This window comes from Ipomoea nil, unplaced genomic scaffold (assembly GCF_001879475.1).
Source record: "Ipomoea nil cultivar Tokyo-kokei standard unplaced genomic scaffold, Asagao_1.1 scaffold0873, whole genome shotgun sequence".
Classification (NCBI taxonomy): Eukaryota; Viridiplantae; Streptophyta; class Magnoliopsida; order Solanales; family Convolvulaceae; genus Ipomoea; species Ipomoea nil.
The window spans coordinates 443,701-453,554 of NW_017617301.1; the positions used below are offsets into that span (position 1 = coordinate 443,701).

The 9,854-nt window shown below is 37.1% G+C and overlaps 1 protein-coding gene and 1 long non-coding RNA gene across 3 annotated transcripts; both read right to left on the reverse strand.

Annotated features, from left to right (window-relative positions):
* Positions 1-1,348: 1,348 nt before the first annotated feature.
* Positions 1,349-2,369, reverse strand: LOC109178879. Its single transcript, XR_002053785.1, has 3 exons — positions 2,336-2,369; positions 2,170-2,233; positions 1,349-1,387 (listed from the first exon to the last, which is right to left on the reverse strand). It is a non-coding gene; the product is annotated as an uncharacterized LOC109178879 (long non-coding RNA).
* Positions 2,370-7,059: 4,690 nt separating this feature from the next.
* LOC109178864 lies at positions 7,060-8,932 on the reverse strand. 2 transcript variants are annotated; one of them, XM_019328417.1, is made up of 2 exons: positions 8,569-8,932; positions 7,060-7,656 (listed from the first exon to the last, which is right to left on the reverse strand). In XM_019328417.1, exons 1-2 carry the CDS (start codon positions 8,853-8,855, stop codon positions 7,350-7,352), a joined length of 594 nt encoding a protein of 197 aa, XP_019183962.1. In that variant the 5' UTR covers positions 8,856-8,932; the 3' UTR covers positions 7,060-7,349. The 2 variants fall into 2 exon arrangements, with proteins under 2 accessions (XP_019183962.1, XP_019183961.1); XM_019328416.1 differs by having other exon boundaries at positions 7,065-7,660; positions 8,573-8,932.
* Positions 8,933-9,854: the final 922 nt, after the last annotated feature.

Sequence of the window (9,854 nt, forward strand, 5' to 3'; positions counted from 1 at the left end):
CCTCATGCTTTCAAGTTCTAATCATGCAAACTAGATATATAAGACATCAAAATGCAACTAAAGCAATCATGCTCAATATACAATCTCGGTTAATCATTCTCATTATGCAATCTAGTGCAAACATTCTCGTTATGCAATCTCGTGCAATACTATACTCAAATGCAATCTCGTGCAAACATTCTTATTATGCAATCTCGTGCAAACATTCTTGTTGTGCAATCTCGTGCAATACTATAAGTATACTTATACACTCGTTTGAAAAAAAGATACATTTCTGTGGAGGTCTCTTTGAGCCACAAGGACTCGCTTGCTTTCTTTCTTTCTTTTCTTAGAGTCGCAATGACTCGCTTTCTTTACTAATGGATGAGGTAGGAACTTCACCGTAGCGTGAACGAACCTATCCCGGTACGGCTTCCAGCCGACCTATACTCCCGCTCATCCACCGAACCACTCTCTTGGTTCTAAACTCATCTCTGTGGAATCAGGTATCAAACTTTTAGCGTGCACACCCCGTAACCAGGATTCCAAGCCTGGCGGGCATTTTCCAACCACGTAACGTGGAAATACGCCACGTTACATATACTTGGACCGCAATGTCCATTTCTTTCTTCCGAGAGGACGTAGTCCAAACGGGGTCCTCCAAAATAAGGTTTTCCTCACCATAGATATATATAGATATATCGCTCATGCATCTCATATATGCAACATTTAACTTATGCAAAAGACATGCACATACTTCTCAACTCATTCTCAAAAAGACAAGATAAAGATGCTCTACTTGGAAATGAGATTTTTGGAAAATAATACTTAGGATCACGTTGGACACTTATGCACTTTTAAAACATGATATACTCAAAATGGCATTTACTGTAACCACATGCTTCTACTTTCTATTCGCTGTGAAACTCAACAATTCAATAAATCATGCTTGCAACTCATAACTTAAAAAATCTTCTCAGATACACTTAGCAAGTAGTTAGCATGCTATTTGAACTCAAAGATATACTCACAGTAAACATACTCAACATTATGAACTTGGCAATGAACTTCAACAATTTATTGTAAATACTTTAGGCATGCTTTGCTAGCGAAAACCAAACATTTAGGCTCATGCTTTTCTAACAACTCTTATTCACAAAGTGTGTATACTTCTCTATTCAACTACTCAAATATCAACAGGAAGGCAAAGGCAAGCAAAATCCCAAAACAGAGAACTCAGACAACAATTCTGTGAAGCATTTCATCACAAATTCTACTATAACATGCTCATTTCTAATCCAAATTATATGAAATCAAAGCCCAAACGTGCGTCAAGACGACCCCGAGGTACCGAGCCACAAACACCTAGTCCGAAATGACACGTAGCTGAGCCGCAAGGGCCCAGCCACTGCACAGGGAGTAACACACGGACCATGGGGTTATACACTTTATAGATCAAAAACTCTTAGGTAATATACGATGTTACTAACTGAGTAGTTTTAGGAAAATAATAGAATAAGTTTCAAATATCTTTGTGATCAAATATATATCTCATACATAGTTATATATGTATATATTCTCAAAATCAAGTATAACATTTCCCAAAACATATATACTCATATATATAATTCTTGAAATAGAGCTTTCTTGGCAAATCATAGCTTTTGGTAATTCAAATCTTTCTCAACATATTTATGATTTTCTATAAAAATACTTTTAAATATAAATATAACCTTCAAGCCCAAATAATATAATATATACTCCAAAATAATTTCTTAAAGGTTGCAGTTGCTCAAGTGGAAGAGGTTTTGATTATTAAACAAGGGGTTAGGGGTTCAAATCCCACCTTAAACAATTTTTCCAAAGCATAACATAGCATAAATAAAAGTGAAAAGAGGTTGCTACCCTAGGCACGACGACCCATAGTAATGGATCTCGTGTAGATCTGTTACTAAGCCCCGTTGGCTGGCGGGCCTTGGTAACGGATCTCTTGTAGATTCGTTACTAAGCCCCGTTGGCTGCAAGACAAGGTTTCTGCTACTCTCTGTTTTCCTTCCCTTAACGACACTGATCAGACACAAATAACTTACATTTCATCATTCTAAACACCCAAAATACATATATACACACTTGAACAATAATCACGTAACTTAGTGCAAAATACTAGATTTGGAAATCCATGGGTTATACCTCAAGCTTCAACCTCAAGAATTCTTCCATCTCCAACCTCAAGCTAGGTCTTCTTCTTTACCATCTCCATTTCTCAAGCAACAACCAACACAAACAAACACATCTAGCTTAGATAATCTCATCTTAGAAATAAGCTAACCAAAGGAAATGGGAGAAGATATCTTACCTAGTCTTGAAACCTAAGCTTGGGAAGAAGAAGAAACTCCAAAAATGAAGAAGATGAAGATGATAGGGGAAAGACACGAGAGAAAGATGAGAGATGAGAGCTGCTGATTCCTTTTGAATGAATAGAGCAACAAGGGAAAAAGTTATCTCTTATACTTAGGGTTTGGGGGTAAAAATGTAAAATAAAATTGTAGGGTTCACCTTGCATCATGAACCATAGTCTAAAAAGATGATTTTTGAATAACTTGGGGTCAAAAAAATATATTTTCTAAAAGATAGTTCTAATTAAAACACTTGGTTCAGGTTTCACAGGTTCCTTTCCGGTTTCACTCAGATTGACTTTTGGATCGAAAATTTGGTATGCAATGTACCCAAAAATTTAGGATTTTAGATTTAAAATAATCCCCGGTGTTGAATTTACTTAAAAGTGGCTCAAAATAATTTATTCAACATTGATTTCATCGCAAAAATTTTTACGGAGTGAAAAATGGCTATTTCGGAATTTCTTAAAATCGAATTTATAAAATTAAATTTTGGGTTGTTACATCCGCGGCGGTGTTCCGGCCGAGCGCCAAGTACAGCACCTCATCCGACATGGAGGAGACAAGAAGCGAAAGGATCAACTAATCCTGCTTCACCCATGCGTTGTAAGCCGGATTGGGTACTGGTGTCGCATCATGGTGGAGGAGTCGCCAGAGGATAGAGTGACGATGATGGTCTCTGGTGGGCACGGAATACTGCCATCAACGAAACCAAGCAGCTCTTGGCCGCGTAGGAATGGAATTAGTTGTGTACGCCAGAAAAGGAAGTTTCTGGACGTAAGCTTCATCGATACGTAATGATGCGCACCGGCGAGGGAATTCGTACCGGCTGACGGCGGAGACGGTGTGCTCCGATGAGTTGATTGACATGCCGGAGAGTGAACGGTGAGAGGGGGAATTTTGTAGTGGAGGTGGAGAGAGAATCGATAACTTGACTGATACCAAATTAGAGAAGTCGATTCATTCAGTTACACAACAATAGGAATTACAAATTATATCTAGAATGAAACTCTAACTACTCCTGACTAATAGATTAAACTAAGTCAGCTATTCTAATACCACATAAATACAACCATATAATATACAATAATAATATGGGAATAATAACTATACTAACACAAATATCACATGATTCAAAGAACCCTAGATGGCTAGATTGTAACACACCCTAATTTCCATGCTAAATTAAACCTTAAACATGCAGATAACTTGCCAAAATATCATACACAGCGGAAGACTAAACAGGGATTATATAAATAGGAAATAAAGGGTGCTATGCCACGCCCACCCAAAGGTGAACGCACAGGCGAAACATCTGCATAAGCCACAATCTAAATTCATACAGAAACAGGAGTACTAATGTCTAACTTTGGCACACAGGCCACAACGTCTCAAAATAAAGGGATCTAAGCTAACAGGTTATAGACCGCGCTCTCGTCTACTCATCACCTGAAAGAAACATATAAAATATGGGACGACGCTCGTTCAGCGAATAATGCTGGTAACCCACTAATACATGTGAAATATCATACATAGATAGGATATACGTATGTAAAATCATTTGCGAAACGGAATATATATATATATATATATATATATATATATATATATATATATATATATATATATATATATATATATATATATATATATATATATATATAAGTTCAAAACCAAGAGCAGAAGTCAAACACGAGACTCTTTGCACTCACAATAAAGATAAGGGAACGCATCCCAAGACAATAAGAAGTACAACGACACACAAGGACGGCTCAAGGCATAATCTACCATCACACAGTAGATTAACACCCGACATGCATAACACAAGAGAATAAGGACACAACCATCGGCAACACATGCCTTTGTGACATCACACGTCACAAATAGAGAAACACACAACAACGGCTTCATAAGCCTTCGTGACATCACCCATCACGAATTGAGATGCCTTCCTTATGCCCGGTTCCAACCTTATGGCTACCCCCAACCTTATGTCTAGTTCCAACCATTACCTCCAGTACCCCTGTACATCCAAGTCCAACCTTTTCCCTCCTGGGACCGTCGTCCCCCACCAACAAGACCACCGATTTCATAGTACACGAGGGTACCGATCACACACACGGCAACACATGCCACCCAAGAAATACGTGAACCTTACACAAAGGTCACAAACTCCATAATCGCGTCATGGCCACCACGAGGACCACTGCTGTACCTTGGTGACTAATGTCCCATACCATTAATCGTGCAATCCAGGTACAGCCACACACACCACACCACAACAGGAATCAATCAACGGATCACAACGAAAATATGTAACCATACTCAATCAAGGAATGGATCACAATCCAACAACAACGATGATTACCACAAGTCATCATCAACAATAAGAAAGTACAAATAACACACATGCTAGCATTTAAACACTGAACTAGCATGCTTACCAAACGTAGTTCTGAAGAACACACAAGACTCATCACGGTTCAACGAATCACAATGTTGAACACTTAGCACGATTCAAGACACCAAAACCTACATGGATTCCTACCATATAGTTCTAGACATACGAAACATCAAGGAGACGCTCAAATAGTTCCACAAAAAACATCGGGAAGTCAAAAGACCAAATACCGAATCAAAAGAATCACGGGGAACAAATCCCCAAACAAGCCAACATTGTTCCCCGCGGGTGGACTCACGGGTAGACCCCCACCCGTGGTTCCGCCCGCGGGAACACCATTTCCAACGCCTTGTTCCCCGCGGGTGGGGCAGCGGGTAGGCCACTGCCCGCCGTTCCGCCCGCGGGTACATACCTGTACACCAAATAATCCCTTCGAGGATTTTCAACACCAAGCTCAAATTCAAGTCCAAAACATGCCAAATCTCACCCAATACAACAAAATGACTTGAATCAAAGGAATAGCCAAGCAATGGCATATAAGAACCCTAATAACAAGCTCTAGATATGCATTTTCACAAGACAATGCATCAACACTCACATTTCATAGCAAAATCACATGTAGAATCCAAGAAATTATCATATAGATAAGAAAAATAGATTTTGTAAAGCATGAGTTACCTCTTGAAGACTCAACTTTCACTTTAGACACTTCACAAAGCTCTCAACAAGGTTCCCTTTCCACACCCACTTCAAGAACACACCTAAACAACATAAAGATTTCACCTTTGTAAAAATATACCTTAGAAAACACTAAAAATACAAGAGGATCTTAGATCTTACCCTCCTAGATGCTCAAAAGTATTAAAGGTAGAATCTTGAAGGCAAACTTGAAAGATCTTGGTAGCCCTAGGTGTGGCTTGGAAAGAAAGCTAACTAGCTTTTAGAGAGAAGAGAGAGAGAGAGAGCTTATGATTTTTCTCTTGGAGAGTGTTTGAAGAAATGAAATGTGTCTTCCTAGGTTAGCTTGAAAGACTATTGCCAAGGAAATGTCTTATTTGCCCTTACTAAGATGAAATGTGTAAGGGAACAACTCACAAAGCTTAAGGTACAACTTTTGACTTTGGGTTGACTAGTCAATTACTAATCCCCGACTATTGAATTTTCAGAAATTTAGGGATTTAAATTACCAATTGAATTAGGATTAATTACTTAATTAATCCCTTAATCGAATTTGGATTACGGGGTGTCACATAGATGATATTGAAGTGATGAGACCAATTATTAACAAACATGAGATATATAAAGAAATAATAATAATAATAATAATAATAATAATAATAATAATAATAATAATAATAATTGTTGGGCGGAGGCCAATAAAGGGTCAAGTCCAACAATTGGTGGTTAGGGGGTTGTTGGACGGAGGCCGGTGAAATGTTAAGTCCAGTACCTTGCCTCTCGAAAATATAGTAATGATATATGAAATATAAAATTGTGTCTTCGCTGTGAGTTATAACTTTTGGCGTAGTGGTAAATGATTTTAACAAGTGGTATTATAGGCCAAACAGGTGCGCAGGAATGGGGAATTGATGGCGGTATTAAAATATATATATATATATATATATATATATATATATATATATATATATATATATATATATATATATAACTTTTAATGTAGTGATAAGCTTTTCATCCTAACAATACTAATAATAATAATTTCTCGTGCACAAATACACATATAGGGGCGTTAGCGAACAGAGCTTTCCGTAAACTACTCATGTTCGTGTTCGGTAAGCGTTCGTTTATTAAGCAAATTAACAAACAAAATTTAGAGCTCGATTTATAAACGAACGGAGTCTGAATAACAGTTGTAAGCTCGTTTGCTAAGAAATTGTGAACAAGCTCGTTTAGTGTTCGTTTAATAATGTTCGCGAACAAGCTCGTTTGTGTTCGTTTAATATTTGTTTGTATTCTCTTTATAGTTGTGTTACTTGTTTGGTTATTTTTTGTGAACATATATTATTTCTCGTTAACGAACGAATTGTGATCATGAACATGTTCATATGTTTGGTTATTAAGCATTAACGAACATGTTCATGAACGTGTTCGTTAATGTTAACCACGTTCGTTATGTGTTCGTTAATGTTAACGAACACGTTCGTGAACGTGTTCGCGAAGGTTAACAAACATTAATTAACGCTTAACAAACGAACACGAACAGGATTTTTAAAAACCCTAACAAACAAACACGAACACAAACAATCTAAAAACTTTAACAAACGAACACAAACAACCACAATTCATTTATATTCAGTTCGTTAACAACCCTACACGTATATTTCAAAAGATAAATACTCGCCACTCATTTATATATTATATAAATATATAACTTAGCAATTCAAGTTGAAGCCAGACCACTGCACGTAAATAACTCAAACATTGTGACTGGAGCGCCAACCAGATGAGTAACGCTGTGGCCAATTTTGTACAAAACTGAAAACTCTCGATCGTCGTATGTAATTGTTTAAAACCTAGCTAGAAGACACTATATATAATACGCTTGTTTGTTATCATTTTGTGCATGCTTTATCGTTGATATGTATGTTGTGGGCGGTGTAAGTACGGAGGCCGGTGTCGCCGCGGATTGCGGTGAGCTTCATGCCTTTGCGTTTCCTTGTAAAAGATGGGTGGCTGCTGCAGGTTGAATCCCTTGGAAGATGAAGAACCTTAACCCAGCAATTATTTTGTAGGTTTGGAATTGCATGGAGATGTGAAGGCAGATCTATAAGGAACTCGCCGTATTCGTCCGTCGTGTTCCGCGCCCATAACCGCCGCCATCTCCCTCCTCTTCTGCCGCCGCAATAAACACCCACGGAAGCCCCTGCATATATATATTAAAATGGTTAATGATCAAAGTCTCCCAATATGTTTAAATTTTATTAAAGGAAGAAAAATAAAAAATAAATACTCTTACGTAATTATTTATCTAAATCAATCCAAACATGGCATGTTAATATAAAGTAAAAAGTGAAAAATATATAATAATATTCTTTGATTTACGAAAAAATTTACTGTCCTTAAGAAAGAGCATTCTAAATAAAGTCTGTTGGACGGAGGCTTAAACCGTCAAGTTCATCAATTGAGGGCTAGGGAATTGTTGGGCGGAGGCCGGTGAAGGATCAAGTCCAACTCCCTGCCTCTAGAAAATGCATCTTATAGGGATCTATAAAAAAATAAAGTTGTGTCTTTGTTGCGAGATGCTCTTTGACGCAATAGTAAGCGCTTCATAGTGATCAGTAAATGACCATATGAAGGTAATGGTACGTAAATGACCACAAGAAGGTAAACTTGTCTAAGTTACTCACACCTATGCTCAAACTTAGGAGAATAGATTGTTCCCACCAAAAAACCTTGTAATTACTAAATTAATAATATCACTAGTTCCATTGAATTTTCATACTTTTTTTTAGTTATTCAAGATATCCCTGCAATCGACTGCCAAGAAGACTAATCCCCGTTCTGATTGTCAGCGTAACTGATCAAATAGTTTGCTCCATTCAAATGAATGGGGATCGAACCCCTCACCTCATGCTTATGGGTTTCTATTGGATTTTCACAATATAATGGTACTCCGCATTATAAACTATACTGGATAAAGTTTTTTTAAAAATAGGAAGTAAAACTATTAGAATATGATAATTAGATAAATATGTAAACAAATACAAACACGGCCATATTAGCAGAAAAAATGAAAAGAACTTGTAGGATATATACTTTAACGGCGGCAACGCACCTGAGATGGGTTGTGGCGGAGGCTGGCGGAGACGATCGTGACGAGCCGCCGCCTTTTGAGCGTAGAGACAAGGATGACAGAGGACAGTACCATCAATCAGAACAGTGGAAAGCTTCTCCTCCCCATAGCCGGCCTCCTCTATGCTGGAAAAGTCAACCACGGGGTTCCCCATCGCTGCCGGAGAATCAAGAATCAAAAACAGCGTCAATACCAGCGAGACTGCCGTTATTGCCGTAGCAGAAGTGGTGCTTCCAATTCCGCCGTGATATGGGGTCATCACCATCTTTGTGCTTTTTCATAAACCAAGCAAACTTTTTGGCAAAACGCAATTAAGAAGGGAATGAATAAATGAGACGTAATACTTACCACCCTGTATTTGGTTTTGGTGTTTATTTATAGAGGGCGTGCATGGTTCACCTAACTTTGTCAACATTTGCTGTAATTACCATATGCCCTCAGGCACAATTGCTATATAATTCTCATTTGATCACAAATTTAATCATTTTCCTTTTAATAATACAACAACACAAAACACATTAATAAATATGTTGCATTAATTGTACAGCAAGTACTATATAGTTTGATAACATCTCTATTACAATTCAAAATGGGTGGTCACAAGAACATTGGTTTTTAGAACTCAAAAAAATTGAGAAAGTAAAAAACAGATATTACTTTGTAAAAAATATGAGTATTTGAAAAAAAAAAAAAAAAAAACTACAATAACTTCCTCTAATTTTTTTTATTTTTTTTCCATTTTGGAGTTGTATAAGATGGACCAACCAAAACATAATCTCTAGAACATAGATACACGTGTAGTGTGCAATTCTTTTTTCTTATTTTTAAAGTAAGTTCTAATTAATTCAGAATTTTGTTGTTATCCAATCTCATTTAAGAAAGTTCTCCTCATGTCTGCTGTTAAATTTATGAAATTTGATCATTTAAATTAAGCAAGTTAAAATTATTTCACTATGATCACATGTTATTGATTTTAATTTCCGATCCTAAACTAATATATATCTCACGACTCACAATAAGTTATGCAATTCTTTTAGAAATACAAAGTAACATTATATTAATTAAATAGAAGATATGGAGGAGAGCAGATGGGCAATAGAGTCATTTGACTCATCTGGAAGTGTCGTACGTTTGGCAATTGACATCCTAATTAAGAAAGAAGGACAACCCTAGAACTTGTGAACAATTAAGAAAAGGAAAGAAATGAAGATTTAGGAAGAGGTGTAAGGTCGAGGGATGGAAGAAGAGTAAGAAGTTGGAAATG

Excerpts from the sequence above, each read along its gene's own strand:
- LOC109178864 (XM_019328417.1), bottom strand. The coding sequence starts at position 8,855 with ATGGTGATGACCCCATATCACGGCGGAATTGGAAGCACCACTTCTGCT. Across the intron at positions 7,657-8,568 it reads CCACAACCCATCTCAGGTGC|TTCCGTGGGTGTTTATTGCG; the intron begins GTTGCCGCCGTT and ends ATATGCAGGGGC.